The sequence below is a fragment of the Vigna unguiculata genome, chromosome 11 (genome assembly GCF_037176805.1).
Source record: "Vigna unguiculata cultivar grain cowpea cultivar isolate G323 ecotype 2 chromosome 11, ASM3717680v1, whole genome shotgun sequence".
Classification (NCBI taxonomy): Eukaryota; Viridiplantae; Streptophyta; class Magnoliopsida; order Fabales; family Fabaceae; genus Vigna; species Vigna unguiculata.
In genome coordinates, this window is record NC_140802.1 from 36,014,659 (window position 1) to 36,035,125 (window position 20,467).

At 35.7% G+C, this 20,467-nt stretch overlaps 1 protein-coding gene across 1 annotated transcript; it reads left to right on the forward strand.

Annotated features, from left to right (window-relative positions):
- The first annotated feature begins 1,879 nt into the window (after positions 1 to 1,879).
- LOC146881862 (uncharacterized) lies at positions 1,880 to 8,031 on the forward strand. Its single transcript, XM_085668734.1, has 2 exons — positions 1,880 to 2,295; positions 2,592 to 8,031. Exon 2 carries the CDS (start codon positions 3,610 to 3,612, stop codon positions 4,813 to 4,815), a length of 1,206 nt encoding a protein of 401 aa, XP_085524860.1. The 5' UTR covers positions 1,880 to 2,295; positions 2,592 to 3,609; the 3' UTR covers positions 4,816 to 8,031.
- The last annotated feature ends 12,436 nt before the right edge of the window (positions 8,032 to 20,467 follow it).

Consider the following 20,467-nt stretch of genomic DNA (forward strand, 5'->3'; position numbering starts at 1 on the left):
TTTGTTGCAATTTTATGTGGTTCATTGATTATTGAATCAGTCTTTTCTTAGAGTCTATGCGTTATCTCTTTTAACTCTTTCTGGTAGTCCTATTATTTTTTTAATTTTATTATGTTATGTCTTTAAAAATCCTTGAAGTTTTGTCTAGAGTTTTGTATTTTCTTTGATCTCTTCAAGATTTAGATCTCGCAACACTTTTCATATTGTTTATTTACTCATTGATTAAGCTATCAGAGTTTTATGTCAAGCGCTAAAGGGAATTAAGTGGTAAAAGGCAAGAGAGTACATTCGAGAAAAAGCCTACAAAGTGTGAAACACGAGTGAAATTTTTGAGTAAAATCACTAATAAATGTGGTGAGATTGTAAATATATTATTGTTATTTTACTAACCTTTATTATTATTGTTATTTTTTATGCTTTGATTCTTCTCTTTGTTGGTTTGCTCTTTTCTTTTTTTCTTTGTCTCGGTGTTGAATGGTGAAATTACTAGGACATTTTGTTAGGGTTTTGAATTTAGATTTCAGTTTTGGGCTTTGTATGTTGATGTTTCATATCTGGTGGTAAGTTACAAATGTAGTTTGGGAATACTAGAGGCGTCGCTTTCTGTAATGTGTGTGGGTCATGGTTATCTTAGAATGAAAATTATGTTTGCATTAACTTCAAATGCATGTGGGTGTTTGAATTAAGGTTGAACTTGAGGGTGGTTGTTTTAGTTGAGATTTTCCAAGAAGTTATCGGTAGGGGTATACATTTGAACCTGGAAAATATTTGAACCTATCTTCTGGTTTATTAGTAAGGATATATATTTTGGCTTGGTCCATGGGTTTGATTTGGATTAGACCCCATGCAAACCGAGTCTGGAATTATGGGTTTGTTTCGTTTGTTAAGATGTTGATCGAATCATTCTTAAAAATCATATACATATTCATAAAAAGTATAAGGTAATATATTCCAATTCATGCAAAAATAGTGGAGGTGGGACTCGTGTTTCTTTTAAGCACCGAATCGAATGATAATTTGGAATGATGCTGTGAGTTTTTTTTTTAGTGTTTTAAAGTTTAATTACTTTTTATTCACATTTTTATTAGTATTTCTTATTAACGCATGTGGTAGAATGGTGCAGGAGGGCCAAAGTTTTGCTAGTAATTAGTCATTATTATTTGTTTGCATCTCATAATTGATTTTTATACTTCCATCCGATTACTAATTCTGTTGGTTCAAGAGACATCCCTCAATTTAATTTGGGTTCTATTTATTTACTTTATGTACTCTCCAATGTAATAACCCTACATCCCCTAGTATTTAATTTTATTTTACCTCATGTACCTGTATTTTAACTAAACATACACCCACTCTTTTAATTTCCTATTTTAGACTATGATGCGTTTACTCTATGCACTACGTGCACTACAGAATTTTGTAATTTTAGTAACATTTGTTGAGTTACATTTATTAAAAATGCTACTAAATATATTCTATAGTAACATTTTCTTACAAACGTTACTGAATCTAATATTAACGATAATATTGTAACAATTTTTAAAAATGTTACTGTAACATTTTCTTCATTTTATAACTCTCGCCACCATATATAAACTTAAACATTATAAAACTAAATGTTACCATGTGATTATTTAACATAACGTCCTATAATTAACCCTACATATTTATATTTTAATTCTTTTTTATCAATATCTCTCTGATTCACACCCACTTTTCAAGTTATGAATTTCTTATTTCAATAACATATTATTTAGTTACATTTAAAACGTTACGATATAACGTTTTTCATATAAATGTTATTAGACTAAAAAAAGTATCTCATGATTTTATAACCTTGTATCCTCGTAATTAAGTTGATCGACAAAAAATATTTATGGACGCTAGTTGAACGACGTTTGTTTTGTTAAAGGACACTTCACTCGTTTTTCTTTCGCTCTAATTATTTTCCTTTCGCATCACACCCTCCATGACCTTTTCCACTAAGGTACCGAACACATTCACGAATTTCTCTCTAGAACTCAAGACTCAAACATTCGCCACACTCCCTCCAATCCTGCTCTTCGGCACCCACACTCCTCCTCCTTGACCAATACCCCCACGTTGTTCTCCATGACTGGGAGCTAAATCTTGTCGTCATCCTGGTGGCACGCGAGTACTTCAAGCTCGGGAAGCTTGAAGGGGAGAGCCAGCCAGCAACTCCTTTTACCGGGGACTTGCCTCTACCCAAGCAGTGGAAGAAAAGGCTTAGCGGCCCCTTGAAATGTTACTCTCAAGATGTAGATCCTCTACTCTGTTAGTACAACTTTGCTCACCATCTGTTTGTATTTATTCCTCTGTTAAATCTTCACTAGTGTTCCCCTTTTGAAGTAAGGAAATCCATTTTTCGGTACAATGTGATGATTCTTGGAATAACTGGGATTATTTCTTTTGTGTTTTTGTTGAATGTAAACATTTTCAATTTTCGATGCAAATTCTTATAGGAGAAGTAGAAAGAGTCAAGAATAAGTTAAACCTCACTATACGGAAACACATACATCTTCTCCTGAATGTTATACATTGTCCTCACCAACCCCTTTTTGTATCTGCAGAGCACAAGTACGAAATTGTCAAGAAGTTGCAAGATCGGAAGCACATATGTGGAATGACTGGAGATGGTGTCAATGATGCTCCTGCCTTGAAGAAGGCCGATATCAGAATCGCTATTGCTGATGCAACTGATGCCGCAAGAAGTGCTTCTGATATTGTATTGACAGAAACTGGTTTGTGATACGATCATTGTATATAAGGATCGTATAAGAGTATAGAATATGTAGTGGTTGTTGTTATTCTGTTAGAAAGTTAGTTAAGGGCTGTTAGTAACTAATAAATAGGAAGAATGCATTCTGTTATGGCATTCGTTCATTCATTCTTTTTCTGAGAACAATTTCCCTTCTGTATCCTCTGTATTCTTTCATGTGAATGAGATTCAGATTCTATTCTCACATTAGAGTCCCTATTGTTCATTATCAATCTTCAAATACCCTGTATTCCTAGTTGATCTTATCAATTGGTATCATCCTCTACCTTCCTGCGACTTTCGATGGCGGATGCAACGCGTACTCAGACGCTGATACAGACTTTGGTGCGGGAGGAGGAAGACCGCCTCAACAATCGTATGAATGTGCGATTCATCGAGCTTGGTGCGTCCCTAAAACAAATGCTGCATGATTCACTTACGAGTTCGTTAACGGGTTCTTTAACGGGTTCTTTAACTGATTCTTTGACTTTGACCTTGTTGATGAAGATTCAAGATCTATTTCAACAGAATTTAGCTCCCAGTCCATCCCGTCGTGGTGAGAAATCTTCTTCTTAGTCGTATGGTACGCGTTTAGCTAGGCTTGATTTCCCTCAGTTTAATGGCGATGAGGTGAAACACTGGTTGATTCAGTGCGAAACATTTTTTTCGGTTGATCATATAAGGTGCGTTTGGCAGTGGTTCATTTTGAAGGACGGGCTCTGCAATGGCACATTGCCTTTGCTAAGCCGATTGGCGTTGATAACTTACCGCCATGGGAGGAATACAGTAAGCTGGTGTTAGAGCGGTTTGGGGAGATTGCGGAAGATCCGATGGCAGACCTGATGAAATTACGACAGAAAGGTTCTGTCACTAACTATCACGAGGAGTTTGATTGTTTGGTGGCTCGGGTGGAATTATCGGAAGAGCATAAGTTGAGTTGCTTCTTGGGCGGGTTGCAGCAAGAAATGCAGATGATGGTTCAGATGTTCCAGCCTGTGTCGGTACACAAGGCTTTTTCCTTAGCCCGAATGTATGAGGCAACTTCTAAAGTGGGTGGCAGTGGAAATGTGATAGCAGAAAGTTCCAAATATGTGTTTTCTGTTAAAACTCCTAAGAGCACTGATTCTATATTGGGAACTTACGAGCCTTCTAAAACGGGACCCAAACCTACCAGACAGCTTAGTTATGCTTTTATGGCAGAAAGGAGAGCGAAGGGGTTATGTTACTTCTATGATGAGCCATTTTCCCCTGAGCATGCTAAGGTGCATAGGAAGTTGCAGATTCATGTGATGGAGATGGATGCGGTGGAGGGTATAGTTAAGGAGTTAAATGAGGATGTTGAGGAGGAGGGTCATGGGGAGGAACCTCTAATATCCGTTAGTGCCTTAACTGGGTTGTGTTCTTGCAAGACTATGAGGACAATGCGGGTGACTGGTTTTGTTAGGAAGAAGCCCATTCACATTTTGATTGACAGTGGAAGTACTAATAATTTCCTGGATGAGCAAGTGGCTAAGAGGTTAGGGTGTAAGATTGAGCCAATGAAACCAATGCGCGTTTCCATGACTGATGGTAATACCTTGGCTATCTCTTCCATAGTACATAATTTCAGTTGGCAATTGCAGCAAAGTACCTTTAATAGTGATGTAATGTTGCTTCCCCTTGGTGGTTGTGATCTGGTGTTGGGAATTGAGTGGTTGGTCACTTTAGGGGATATTATGTGGAATTTTGACAAGTTGTTGATGGAGTTTTCCTTCAAAGGCAAAAGACATGTCTTGAGGGGTTTGTCTTCGGGTGGCTTGAAAACTGTAAAGAGGCAACAAATTAGTAAGACAATTGAAGAGGGAGTACACTTGTCTATGATTCAATTGTGTGACCAGGAAGAAGGGCTGCTACAGACTATGACTACTCATGCCAATAGTGGAGAGGTTCCTATAAAAATTGAGCAGGTCTTATTAGGGTTTGCGGATCTGTTACAAGAGCCAAAACAGCTACCTCCTAGAAGACCAGGTCATGATCATCAGATTCCATTGATATAAGGAGCTGATCCAGTTAATATCAGGCCTTACAGGTATGCCAAACACCAGAAAGATGTCATTGATGGGTTGATTAAAGAATACATACAATCTGGGATTATCCAAAACAGTAGCAGTCCCTATGCAAGTCCAGTGGTGCTGGTGGGCAAGAAGGATGGGTCTTGGAGTATGTGTGTTGATTATAGAGAGTTAAATAAGCACACGGTTAAGGATAAATTCCCTACTCCTCTTGTGGAAACCTATTGGATGAACTACATGGTTGGTTAAACTGATGGAATTTGATTTTACTATTGAGTACAAGCAAGGCCAGGACAACATGGCAGCTGATGCTCTGTCGAGGGTGCAGTCGTCTGCGTGCTATCAAGTACTAGTACATCAGGGTTCAATCGGATATGCTGGCCAAGATTCAACAAACTTGGTCTATGGATGATGTTTTTAAAGAAAATTATTGAGGAGATTCAAGCAGATCCTAATTCTCATAAGCATTTCACATGGTAGAATGGGGAACTGAGAAGGAAGGGCAAACTGGTGGTGGGGTAGAAAGATGAATTGAAGAGTGAAATTCTTGAATGGATGCATTCTTCTCCTACATGGGGACATTCGGGAAGGGGGGCTACATTAAAGAGAATTAAAGCTATCTTGTACTGGAAGGGCATGACAAAGGAGGTGATTAAATTCATTCAGCAGTGTCAGATTTGTCAAACCTGTAAATACGAAACAATGGCTTCACCAGGGTTACTTCAGCCTATTTCAATCCCTAGTCATGTATGGCAACACATATCTATGGATTTTATTGAAGGCCTTCCTAATTCATTTGGTAAGCAAGTGATATTTGTGGTGGTGGACCGATTGAGCAAATCTGCTCATTTTATGCCTTTATCTCACCTTTACAGTGCTTCGGATGTGGCTCAAGTTTTTTTGGATTTTGTATTCAAATTACATGGCTTTCCCGATTCAATCATTAGTGACAGGGATCCTGTCTTTGTGAGCCATTTTTGGCAAGAATTGATGTCTTTGCAAGGGGTGCAACTCAGGTTATCCTCAGCCTACCATCCTCAAACTGATGGTCAAACTGGGGTGGTAAATAGGGTGCTAGAAACTTATCTGAGGTGTATGTGTAGTGATGCTCCTGCGTTATGGTCTAAGTGGCTAGCTGTGGCTGAATGGTGGTATAATACCACATTTCACAGTGCCATCAATGTTACTCCGTATGAAATTGTGTATAGGCAGCCTCCTCCAGTATGCTTGCCTTATTTGCCTGGAGAATCAAAGATTGAGCTGATAGATAGGAGTTTAAGGAAGAGGGAAGAGATGCTTAAGGTTCTGAAGTTTCATTTGCAGAGGGCACAAAACCAGATGAAGCAGGCAGCTGATAAGCATTGATCAGAAAGGAGTTTCGAAGTGGGAGACTTTGTGTTTGTGGAATTGCATCCGTATAGAAAGGTCTCGGTTGCTAACAGGACTAATTCTAAATTGAGTCCTAAATTCTTTGGGCCTTTTGAAATTTTGAGCAAGGTTGGTGCAGTAGCTTACAAGTTGAAACTGCCTGTTGGTTCTAAGGTGCATAATGTCTTCCATGTGTCTCAGTTGAAGAAGCATATTAGAGAAAACAGTGTGGTGTTTGGTTTACCCCTATCGGAGGAGGAACAGCAGGCCAAAGAACCAGAAACTATATTGGATCGTATGACTGTGAAGAGGCAAGGTAGAGTTGTCACCAAGGTGTTGGTCAAGTGGAAACATAAGCTACCTGAAGATTCAACTTGGGAGTACTATTATGACTTGAAGAAAAAATTTCCTTTCTTCAATTCTTGCTTCTGATATTGTATTGACAGAAACTGGTTTGTGATACGATCATTGTATATAAGGATCGTATAAGAGTATAGAATACGTAGTGGTTGCTGTTATTCTGTTAGAAAGTTAGTTAAGGGTTGTTAGTAACTAATAAATAGGAAGAATGCATTCTGTTAAGACATTCGTTCATTCATTCTTTTCCTGAGAACAATTTCCCTTCTGTATTCTTTCATGTGAATGAGATTCGGATTCTATTCTCACATTAGAGTTCCTATGGTTCGTTATCAATCTTCAAATACCCTGTATTCCTAGTTGATCTTATCAATTTGAGTGTTATTATTAGTGCCGTCTTAACCACCAGGGCTATTTTCCAGAGAATGAAAAACTATACGGTTGGTTACTATATGTTTTCTTCATAAACATTTTCTTTTGTGCTTGTTGTTTCTAAATTAACATTGTTTGCAATATATTCCCTGCCTGATAGCTGGAAACTGCAAGAAATATTTGCTATGAGAGTTGTGCTTGGGAGTTACTTAGCACTGATGACTATCATATGTTGGAAGGGGGAGCCTTTCATCCATAAATGAAGAACAATTTTGATGATGTCTACTGATCTAGGATAAAACATAGCTTGGTTCAGTTAGGATATGCATTAGGCAATTAACTTCTCTTTATCAAATGTATTTCAGGCCTGCTGTGTAATTCTGCATATGATTAGTTTTTTAACTAATGGATTAGCTGTGAGTATGGTACAAAGTAAGTGAAAGTATACTCACGATAATCAATTAGGTAAATTGCTAATCGAATTAGTGACAGCAAAAACCTTTGTATAAAAGCTGTTTTGGAATCTGTTTTGGGTCTGGAAAAATTAGAAAGATCACGCAGTCTTCATCTGAGATAGAGCCATCTGAGAGACACAAAGTTTCAGAAGATTCTGCAAGATAACTCAAGTACAGATCCAAGAAGAATTGATGGTTGATTCTACCATGATGGATCTTGCTTGATTCAAGGAGCATCAAGTCAAATCTGCACAGCTTAGGTGTATTCGTTTCTTGTTTTGTTTTCTGTATTTTCTGATTACAGTTGCTTCAGTGTTTGAAGTGTGGACCTAGGTGCAATTGTGTGGATGCATTGCTCCTAGGGGGAGTTCTTGATTGTTGAATCAAGTTCTTGGGTTTTGGGGGTTAGAATTACATAGGTGTGCTTGTAATTCTTGGAACCTTTCTGTTTAGTGGAATCCTCCTAAGTGTGTTACTTAGGAGAAGACTGGATGTAGATTCTTTTTGAATCGAACCAGTATAAATTGTGTGTCTTGCTTCTTTCTTCTCTCTCATAATCTTTCTTAATTGATTTAAACAGTCCATTAACCCAGAACTACGAAATTGATTAATTGAGCTTTAAAACCTAAAGATTTATTCAAGATTCATCTTAAACCATATAAAAGCTTGTTAATCAATTCAGATCCCTTTGTGGTTAAGATAATTAGACAGATCTGTTTTTAACAATTGGCACCAGAGCTGGTTAATCGCACGCTAATCGATTAGAAAGATCTTGTTATGTCTAATACATCTCAAACCTTTGCTGAAGGGGCATCCATTAACAGGCCCCCTCTGTTTGCTAGGGAAAACTATCCCTTCTGGAAAATTCGAATGAAAATCTTTCTTGAATCAGTAGACAAAGGGGTATGGGATGCAGTGGTGAATGGACCTTTTAAACCTATTAAAATAGTGGATGGAGAGACTTTTCCTAAAGAATTCTCACAATGGACACCTGATGAGAATAAGAGGGCACGTTATGATGTTAGAGCCAAAAATATTATATCTTCTGCACTAACTTTGGATGAAATTTACAGGGTATCTGTGTGTGAATCAGCCAAAGAAATGTGGGATGTCTTGGAAGTAACCCATGAGGGCACGAATGAAGTCAAAAGGGCAAGGAAGAATACTCTCATTCAAGAGTATGAGATGTTCAGAATGAAGGCTGGAGAAAGCATTTGTGATGTGCAGAAAAGATTTACACATATAGTAAATCACCTCCTAGCTCTTGGCAAGACTTTTGACAAAGAGGAACTCAATATCAAAATTTTGAAGAGCTTAAATAGGATATGGCAGCCCAAAGTTACTGCAATTTCAGAATCCAGAGATCTCATTAGCATGAACATGGCCACACTCTTTGGGAAACTAAGGGAACATGAACTAGAGCTTGGAAGACTCAAGGAAGAAGAGGATGGAGAAAAGAGGCACACAATAGCCTTGAAGAGTGCTGTAAAATCTGCAGCAAAACTGAAGAAAGCAGAATCTGCAGATGACTCTAATGATGATTATAACTTTGACAGTGAAGCTTTGAGACTAATGGTAAAGGGGTTCTCAAAATTTCTAAAGCACAAGAACAAATCTAATAGTAATTCTGCAGAAATTAAAAGATCTTCTAGGAAACAAGAAAAACATGTTCCAACCTGCTATGAGTGTGGAAAAATGGGACACATCAAACCTGAATGCCCTGCCCTCAAGCTGAAGCAAAAACTAGAAGAGAAAGGTGAGGCAGACAAGCACAAGAAGAAAAGGAAAGCTTACAACAGTGACTCCAGCTCATCTAGTGAATCTGATGGAAGCATTGAGGAAGAGACCAACCTCTGTCTTATGGCTGGAACAAGCTCTTCTAAGAGCAGTGTGAGTAGTTTCAACTCCAATGATGATGAAAATAACTACTATGAATTACTTGATGCTTTTAATGAATTGCATAAGGAAGCCACAAAATTGCAAAAGTCAAATAATAAGCGTAGAGGAGAAATTAAATGGCTTGAAGGTAGAGTAAAGCAACTAGAAGAGGAAAATGAAAATCTGATAACAAGTCTTGAAAAACTAGAGAAATCTAAGAAACACTCTAGGTCCAAAGATGACACAAGCTCTCCCCAATGTGAAAAATGCCCAGGACAGCTAGAAAAGATAGATTACCTAATGAAAACTCTCTCAAAATTCACTTTGGGAAGATCAAACCTTGATGCAGTGTTAGGATCTCAAAGGAGTGTGCTTAATAAAGAGGGAATAGGTTACAGTGACAAATCTAATCCATTAGGCACCAGAAGTTTTCTAGATATGAGTAAACCAACATCTGTCATTTGCTCCTACTGTTCTGAACTTGGTCATGCATCAAATTCCTGCTATTTTAAAAATTGTGGGGTTCCTAAAGGAGAGTACAAATGGGTACCTAAAGGAACACCTCAAACCACTAACATGAAAGGACCCAAGTTCAATTGGGTACCTGCATCTTCTCTTTAATCTTTGTTTCAGATGTGTCTTGATGCAAGGAAAACAATGTAGCTTTTATATAAATGGATGCTCAAGACACATGAAAGGAGATGTGAAGAACTTCTGCAGGATATCTTACAAAGCCAATTATTGGTCATGTTACAAGAGGTGATAATAACAAAGGTCAAATTTTTTATCCATCACATTGGTCTTGGTTTCTATTTGCTCTATACTTCCATAAATGTCTGCACTTTGATGTTAACCTGTGCTACTGATTTCACCTGCTGCGTTGTTAGTATTGCCATACTTTGTATGCCTACTGTGTTCAAACTGTGTAGCTGCTTGCCTAACCTTGGCCTTAATCCATTATCGTGTTCTGTCTGAAGCTTAGTCTGTGTTAAGTTCTGCATCACATAGTTGCTACTTAATTTCTCAAAAGGAACCCGCTAATCCATTATGCGAAATTGTTATGCATTCTGGTTGTTATCCTGGTTGTTATGCATTATCTCCTGCTGCATCTCTTACATTCCTGTTGTCCTGTATTGCATCCTAAATCTGTCTGATTTTTTTGCTAATGTCCAAAAAGGGGGAGAATTTGATATATTGATGGTTTATTGGTAGGGGGAGTATGTAATGAAAATGATATCTGTTATATGCCTATGCTGTTGTTTGCTTTGTGTGCCTGTACTGCTGTTGTTGTTTGCTTAATGTGCTGCAGGTAGGCTTATCACAGTCCATGTTTTGGACATCATCAAAAAGGGGGAGATTGTTGGAAGGGGGAGCCTTTCATCCATAAATGAAGAACAGTTTTGATGATGTCTACTGATCTAGGATAAAACATAGCTTGGTTCAGTTAGGATATGCATTAGGCAATTAACTTCTCTTTATCAAATGTATTTCAGGCCTGTTGTGTAATTCTGCATATAATTAGTTTTTTAACTAGTGGATTAGTTGTGAGTATGGTACAAAGTAAGTGAAAGTATACTCACGATAATCGATTAGGTAAATTGTTAATCGAATTAGTGACAGCAAAAACCTTTGTATAAAAGCTGTTTTGGAATCTGTTTTGGGTCTGGAAAAATTAGAAAGATCACGCAGTTTTCATCTGAGATAGAGCCATCTGAGAGACACAAAGTTTCAGAAGATTCTGCAAGATAACTCAAGTACAGATCCGAGAAGAATTGATGGTTGATTCTACCATGATGGATCTTGCTTGATTCAAGGAGCATCAAGTTAAATCTGCACAGCTTAGGTGTATTCGTTTCTTGTTTTGTTTTCTGTATTTTCTGATTACAGTTGCTTCAGTGTTTGAAGTGTGGACCTAGGTGCAATTGTGTGGATGCATTGCTCCTAGGGGGAGTTCTTGATTGTTGAATCAAGTTCTTGGGTTTTGGGGGTTAGAATTACATAGGTGTGCTTGTAATTCTTGAAACCTTTCTGTTTAGTGGAATCCTCCTAAGTGTGTTACTTAGGAGAAGACTGGATGTAGATTCTTTTTGAATCGAACCAGTATAAATTGTGTGTCTTGTTTCTTTCTTCTCTCTCATAATCTTTCTTGATTGATTTAAACAGTCCATTAACCCAAAACTGCGAAATTGATTAATTGAGCTTTAAAACCTAAAGATTTATTCAAGATTCATCTTAAACCATATAAAAGCTTGTTAATCAATTCATATCCCTTTGTGGTTAAGATAATTAGACAAATCTATTTTTAACATCATATTCTTCTAGGCAATGAGAGAAACTGATTTCTTCCCTGTAAGAATTATTCAACTGAAACAGGTTCAAGTCTTTTTCTTGGATCAAACAAATATCACCCCCTTGACTTTTCTCAGGAAAAATTGGGAGTTAGACACCTGACTCATGATGAAATGATGTTTGCTTTGCATTTGCAAGTCAGGAGGAGAGGGAAGCTCAATGGGCTCATGCTCAGAGGACCCTGCATGGACTTCAACCACCAGAAACTTCTAGCATTTTAAATGAGAAAAATAGTTACAAAGAACTCTCAGAGGTTATTGAGCAGGCCAGGAAAAGAGCTGAAGTTGCAAGTTTCAAGATGTCCAATTTTATGACGAACAACGTTTCAAACAATTTGTTTTCTAGAGTAAAACAAAAATGGAGGTAATTAGTGAAATGTTTCATGTAAAGGGAGCACAAAATGATAAAAGGTGACAAACCTCTATACTGATTATATATATATTTTGCTTTTATCTATTGTCAGAAATGGTTAAGAGGAAGTGGTCATGGAATTGCAGATACAAAGGATTGATGCAAAACTAAATGCAGCAGGTTGGATGTCAGAAAAGATGGGAGGTCTAAGGTTGGCGAATCTATATAATCTTGTGACCTACTGCAAGGGTGCATTTGTAAATAATTATTTTTTATTATATCCATTATTGTCATATTAAATGCTACAAGTAATATTTTATTTATTGGATTTAAATACTAATTGAAGTTTAGGAGAATACAACAGAATTATTATCTCATTGATTAATTGAAGTAATGAACGATGATAGAATATGAAGAGTTGGTAGGAAACTGTCTTGCCAATTTGATTATAGATCAAACTTGTGGATGAGGGAAAAATAAAACAAAAGATAAGGTTGAGATATGGTTTCATTTTGTCCTGCGTTTTTTCTAGATATTGTTTTAATTTTGAAAAAATAAAAATTCTCATAGCTAGTATTTAACTTTATGACTGTTTAAATTTCACATGATTCTCAATTCCATTGGTTTGAGTAAAATCTTGACAACTAACCAAGCTTTATGTATCCTTGAATGGATCCATCTATCATTTTGTCTTAAGAACTATTCTTATTTCTAAATAGATAAATTAATAATAATTTTAAAATGTTACAAAATAGACAATGTGTAACATTTGTTAATTGTTACAAAACAATACAATTGGTAACATTTATTTAAATGTTAGGAAATATATAGGTAACATTTGTTAAATGTTAGAAGACGTATATATAACATTTTTTAAGTGTTACAAAAAATTTAAATTCTCAACATTCTTCTAGTGTTAGTAAAAATGTTAATTAGTAACATTTTTAAAAATGATACTAATAATGTATAAAAATGTTACCAAAACCTTTTAGCAACATGCACTATACATAACATGTGTATAAATGTCGCCTTTGCAAATAGCAACATTTTTTTAGGCTTTAGTAACATTTTTTAAATGTTATTAAAACTAAAATATCTAGTAGTGGCGTTTCTCACTTATGCAATCTCATTTTCTATTTTCCAATTTTACCATTTTCTAATTAAATCTCACATTTCAATAACATAATTTTTTTTAAATATTTTAAATTGAAATAAAAACTAAAATAGTTTTCAAAAATGATAAAAATAAGAATAAATAAAAATTTAAAATTATTTTCTTTATTTTTTTTCTTTTCTTTTAGTGTCTAATCGACCGCTCGTGTCGCACGACACTTCTTTTTAAAATACAAAAATTATAAAAATAGTTTTGGTGTTTAATCGACCGCTCATGTCGCACGACACTTTTTTTTAAAATACAAAAATTATAAAAATATAAAAAATATTTTTGGTGTCAACCCGGCCGCACGTGTCATATGACACTCATTTTTAAAAATGTCAAAAGACAACTTTAAAATTAAAATTATTTTTTTTACAAAGAACTACGTAATCCTGATTTCTCATTTTTAATGAGAATACGTAGGACCAATGTTAATCCTTGTCCGATCCTTTCACTCCAAAAATATATTTGCTCAATTTATTTTCTTATTTTTTGAGAAAAATAAATATTATAAAATAAACACATATCTTTTTCAAATTTAATTAAAGATACTGTCTTTGGGCGGGCATTGTAGGGTGTTAATACCTTCCCTACACGTAATCGACTCCCAGACCCTAAATTTGGTTTTCAAAGACTTTATTTTATGTTTATGGTTTTCCATATATTTCCAGAATAAACTATGGTGGCAACTTCAAATATCTTTTTTCAAAACAATTTCTTTTTAGTTAGTCGTCCCGTCGCGATTTTGGTTGGGACATGAATGTTTCAAATGTGATGAGTGCAGAGTTAAAATGCTAGGAAAGGAATGAGATTTGTAGACAATGAATTTTACAAGTGATGAATTGAACTTAAATGACAACTTTCCGATACAAGTCAACCCATATTCTACAACCAGGCCACATGCATTTAGAAGTAAAGGTCACTTTGAATCAGCATATAACATTAATGAACTAGATTATCACAGTAGTATCAAGTCCGAGTTTAATTCATAGTAGAATTCAAAACTTACATTAAGATAATGTGTGAAAGCAAATACAGTGGAAACACACATGAAACCAAATTAAAATAGAAATCTGATCTGTGACAGCTTGGTCAATACGTGGCAGTGGCAACAGAGAATTAGTCATGAAAATTTATATAAGAAGATTGAGTACAATAGTACATTCCAATTGAGAAGACTAAATTCTCAAGAATAAATAACCACCAAATGTAATTCAAGTTATCCAGATTTGAACTTCTAACAACTCACTCAAACAGGTTCATATCCTTGTGCAATGCATATGTGGCATGATTTATTTATGCAGAATCAAATGCACAAATTAACTATGAATGGAAATGAAATTTCCTACTAAAATCACTAATAAGAAAATATGATCTTAAGCTAAATACTTTAGGAAATTAAAGTTGGAATATGGACAGTGAACTTATGCAAGCTCTCAAGACATTAATAATAAAAATGATAACCACAAACTATGCTAGGAAAGAAATTAATAATGCAAGGTAACTTTGGAACTTAAAAGTAATTCAATGAGTAGAATATGCTTCCTCTGCCCTCGAGAAGACATCTTGAAAGATTGTGTCCACTTTGGGGTCACATGGGTTTCTAAAAGAAACCGTAATTATGTACAGATTTTTAAACCATACCTAACCACTGTCTCAGCACCACAACTGAATTGAAAACTTGGAAGCAATAAAGAGAATTTAAACTGTTGTAGAATTTAAAGGCAGAATCATAAAACGCAATCAAACACTTGAATAACCAAAACTTGCAAGCTGTAAATCATAATTAAAACAAAACCAGTGTATTTCATTGAAAAATAAAAAGCATACAAGAGATAAGAAAGTGCTAGAAATTCAAATGGTGAAAGAGAACTCTCTTAGTCCAATCCCGGTGTCTGTTTCTAAGTGGGTGAACTAAGTAGAGCTACCTAACACTAGGGGAAACCCCAATCTCATGAAGGCTACTGTTTCGCTTCATCAGATAAGAAGAAAACCCTCTTACATCAGACTTCCTCTCCCTTGCTTACAGGTGTTGGCAAAAGCAAGCTTCAAGCAAAGAATTGATAAAGCCATGTGCATGAAGATCTTAAGTGTTTGATGAAGATTGATGAAGACCCTCTTGAAGATTTAGTTTTAGTGTGTTAAATCTGTATATAACATGTTAAATGCAATATGTTAGTGTTATACATTGTTGATAGGCTATATGACATATGTTAGATGTCTTGTGTGCCATAGTGTGTCTCTTTTAATATGTTAAAATAGGTTTTAATAGGTTAAAAGACTTATTGTATATAGTTTCTGGTATGAATGCATTCAGTCAGTTGAATTATTTTTCAATCGACTGATTTCACTTAAGTCAGGTGAAATCAGCTGACTGTACGGAAAATTCAATCGACTGTTTTCACTTAAACCAAAACTATATAAGTTGTGTTTTTGTGAGCAGAGGTGCGAATCTGAATTTTTTTGAACGAAATTTTGTCATTCATCTTTAGGAAGCGTTCTCTCTTTGCAATACACAACTTGAACTCGTGGTTTGAAGATCTTGATTGATCTTGGTTGATTTTGGAGGCATTTTGGCTTGTAAGTAGCTTGAAGAACACATGCATGGTGTGCTAGGGACAACCACCATCAGATTTGGATGTTCTTGTGCCTTTGGATGGTTTGCCTAATGTGATTTCAGGTTTGCAAGTGTGATTCTTGTAGGTTGTGGTTCTAGATTTTTGTGTGAGTCAAAAATCTTGTGTGTTTTGGTGTTCAAAAGTGTAATCTTAGTTTGTGATTTGTAAAACTTTTGAATATAGTGGAAACCAGGCTCAGGTTGTCCTGGTAAACTGGATGTAGCTTTGTGATTGAGTGAACCAATATAAAAACAGTTGTGCAATCTTATTTCCCTCATCTCTCTCTTTGAAACTCTTTAAAAACTCAAGAAAATCAAGCAATTTGATCTGTGGTGTGATTTAATGCGTTTTTGTGTAATCTGAGGCTTTATACTTGTTATAAATACTGATTGGAACATGTCTTGTATGTAAAAGATTGTTGTTTGAGTTGAATTCGCAAATTCTGCATTCTGCATAATTCTCCAGTATTTTAACCGACTGAATTGCATTTTTAATCGACTATTTCATAGCACCAAGAACAATTTAGTCTACTGTTTTATATTTTAATTGACTGAAAGTGTACTGGTCTACTGCATTTACATCCAAACTTTCTAGTCCATTAGATTCAATTGAAAAGAGGTTTAACCTTTCGAAAAAGTTTTATAAAGCTAATTCAACCCCCCTCCTTCTTAGCTAAACTCACCATTTCAAAACTAACAATTGGGATCAGAGCAAGGTTCTTGAAAGGTATTCAAGTTTGATAAAAAATCTTTTGAAATGGCTGAAAGTAAACTCCCTTTTGCCGAAGGTGCCTCTATTCATAGACCACCTATGTTTTGTGGCCTAAACTATCAGTTTTGGAAAATAAGGATGTAAATTTTCATTGAATCTATAGACAAGGGAATTTGGGATGCAATAGTTAATGGACCATATACTCCTAAATGTGATATTGATAATAAGCAGGTAGACAAGCCTTGGAGTGAATGGAATGATGAAGAAAGGAGAAGATCTCAATATGATTGCAATGCCAAGAACATCATCACTTCATCTTTGAGTATGGATGAACTTTTTAGGGTCTCCCAATGTAAGAATTCAAAGGAAATGTCGGATGTCCTAGAGGTTACACATGAAGGAACAAGTGAAGTGAAGAGAGTAAGGAAGCATGCCTTGATTCAAGAGTATGAGCTTTTCAAGATGCAAAAAGGAGAGTCCATAGCTGAAGTGCAAAAGAGGTTCACTCACATAGTCAATTATCTCATGGGTCTAGGCAAAGAATTTGACAAAGAGGAGCTAAACATCAAAGTGCTTAAGTGTCTTGATAGAAATTGGCAACCAAAGGTGACTGCCATATCTGAATCTAAGGATTTAAGCATCATTATAACAACTGCACTGTTTGGTAAGCTTAGAGAGCATGAGATTGAAATGCAAAGGCTAAGTGAGCTTGAAACAAGTGAGATAAAGGTAAAACCCATAGCCTTGAAGGCTGTCTCTAAGAAGAGTGATGAAACCGAGGAAGAGGTTGTTGAATCTAGTGATAATGAGAACTTGAATCTACTAGTCAAGATGTTTGGGAAGTATCTCAAGAAGAAAGGCAACAAAGGTAATCAAAGGAGGTACAATTCTAAACAAAATGATTCAAGTAATTCTTCTAAATTCTCTTGTTATAATTGTGGAAAGCAAGGACATATGAAGATTGAATGTCCTAATGTTAACAAAGAGAAAGAGAAGGTTGATGATAGGAAAAAGGAGAAAAAGGGCAAGGAAAGATGTGCCTACATAGCTTGGGAGGACAATGATGATTCAAGAAGGAAGTGAGGAAGTAAATCTATGCCTCATGGCAGAATATGAATCATCCTCATCAAGCCAAGTAAGTTTCTTGTCATCCAAAGATAAGAATGACTATTACCAATTGTTGCATGACTTTGAATAGTTGCATAGTGAGGCAAACAAAATTGTTGTCATGAAAAATCTGCTAAAAGGATTAAATAGCAGGCTAGAAAACAGAGTTAGCCAACTAGAATCAGAAACAGTCGACTTAAAAACTATTTTTGAACATTTGGAAATGATTTACAGTAATTCAGTCGATTGTTATGAAAAACAGCTGGTTATAAAACCTTGTGAAAACTGCACTACTTTGAAAAATCAAGTGAAATATCTTTTGAAAACATGTGCAAAGTTCACAAGAGGTAAAGGAAACTTGGAAGTTGTTCTTGGCTCTCAAAATTGTGTTTTTGGAAAGGCTGGACTTGGTTATACACCTATCCATGAAAAGAAAGCCAAGAAGTTCTTTAGTTTCTTTTCCAAGAGTGAGCCAAATGCTATGCCCTTCATTTCTTGCAACTACTGTATGAAGAAAGGTCATATTCTTAAGAATTGTCATGTTAGAAAGTATGATGTACCTAAGGGAATTATGAAATGGATCCCAAAAGGATCTAGAAAGGCATAACCATGTTGGACCTAAACTATCAAAGGGTACCATGTAATACTATGTTGTTTTGCAGGTCATAAAACAGAAAAAGAAGGATCTATGGTACCTAGATAGTGGCTGCTCAAGGCATATGACACGAGATAAGATCAAATTTGCAAAGTTGGAATTGAAAGAAGAAGGATTTATAACCTGTGGAGACAACAACAAAGGAAGAATCCTTGGAAATGGAGTCATAGGCAATGGATCCTCTTTCAACATCAAGAATGTGCTACTGGTAGAAGGGCTTTAAATGATGTTTGAACCAAATAATTGCTTGATATATGATGCACATGGTAGTATTGTTTTGATAGGAAAGAGAGTCAACAATATATATCTACTTGATCTGCATCATGCATCATTTAGCATCCATTGTTTTCTTACAAAAGAGAATAACACTTGGTTATGGCATAGGAGACTTTGTCACATACATATGCGGCATTTTAATCGGCTAAACAGAAAACAGTTGGTTGAAGGGCTACCAAAACTCAAGTTTGAGAAGGATAAAGTGTATGAAGCATGTCAAAAAGGAAAACAGACCAAGGTCTCTTTCAAACCTAAAAATATTGTTTCAACTGAAAGACCTTTAGAGATTTTTCACATGGATCTATTTGGTCCATCTCGAACCATGAGCCTTGGTGGTAATCTTTATGCATTAGTCATAGTTGATGACTTCTCTAGTTACACATGGACTTTGTTCTTAGCTGCCAAAAATGACAGTTTTCATGCTTTTAAAAGACTTGCTAAGGTGCTTGAAAATGAAAAAAGTTCCAAGGTAGTGTCTATTCGAAGTGATCATGGTGGGGAATTTCAAAATGAAAGGTTTGAACACTTTTGTGAAAAGCATGGCATTAAACATAATTTTTCTGCACCAAGAACCCTACAACAAAATGGTGTTGTTGAAAGGAAAAACATATCACTTGAGGAACTAGCTAGAACTATGTTAAATGAGAATTCACTACCTAAGTACTTTTGGACTGATGCAGTCAACATTGCTTGCTATGTTTTAAATAGAGTGTTGATTAAGCCAATTTTGAAGAAAACACCCTATGAATTTTTCAAAGGGAGAAGGCCTGTTTTAAGTCATCTAAAAGTATTTGGATGTAAGTGTTTCATTCTAAACAATGGCAAAAGAAAGTCTTGGCAAGTTTGATGCAAAAACGGATAAAGGTGTTTTTCTAGGCTATGCTACACAAAGTCATGCATATAGAGTCTATAATAAGATATTGATGATTGTTGAAAAGTCTATACATGTTGTATTTGATGAAACTAACCCAAAATTGCAAGATCATGTGCCTAAGATTGCAGATGAAGAAGAAACAGCACAGGAAAATAAATATGCTGCAAAATTGGAAACTGCTGCAGGAAATCAGTCAGCTGAAAAGGAAATTCAGTCGACTGAAAAAGCTACAGACAGCAACTTACCCAAGGAGTGGATTGAACCCAAAGGACTATCAAAGGACAACATAATTGGTGATATAGAACAAGGAGTATCCACTAGACGCAAGCTTGCATTCTTTCAACATGTTGCATTTATTTCTCAAATTGAACCTAAGAATGTGAATAATGCATTGTGTGATAGTAATTGGGTTGTTGCTATGCAAGATGAACTTAATCAATTCACTAGAAATGATGTGTGGTCTCTTGTTCCTAAAATTGATGCAATGAATGTGATTGGTACAAAATGGGTGTTCAGGAATAAAATGGATGAAAGTGGTAATATAGTTAGGAATAAGGCTAGGCTAGTTGCTAAAGGTTATAATCAAGAGGAAGGCATTGATTTTGATGAAACATATGCACATGTGGCTAGGCTAGAAGATGTGAGGTTATTGTTAGCATATGCATGCATGTGTAATTTCAAACTTTCTCAAATGGATGTGAAAAGTGCATTCTTGAATGGTTTCTTAAATGAAGAAGTGTATGTATCACAACCCCGTGACTTTGAAGATCACCTATATCCTAATCATGTTTTCAAATTGAAAAAGGCTTTATATGGTTTGAAACAAGCACCACGATAGTGGTATGAGAGGTTAAGCAACTTTCTTTTATCTAAAGGATATGCTAGAGGTGTTGTTGATAAAACACTTTTCATTAGAAAGCATGCAAATGATGTAATACTTGTTCAAGTATATGTAGATGATATAATCTTTGGATCAAATAATAACTCCATGTGTGAAGAGTTTGTTGTAGCTATGCAGGGAGAATTTGAGATGTCTATGATGGGAGAACTAACCTACTTCCCAGGGCTGCAAGTGAAGCAACTCAAGCATGGGACATTTTTAAGCCAGTC

Bases quoted from the DNA above. Each gene is read 5' to 3' on its own strand.
- LOC146881862 (XM_085668734.1), top strand. From the start codon at position 3,610: ATGGCAGACCTGATGAAATTACGACAGAAAGGTTCTGTCACTAACTAT.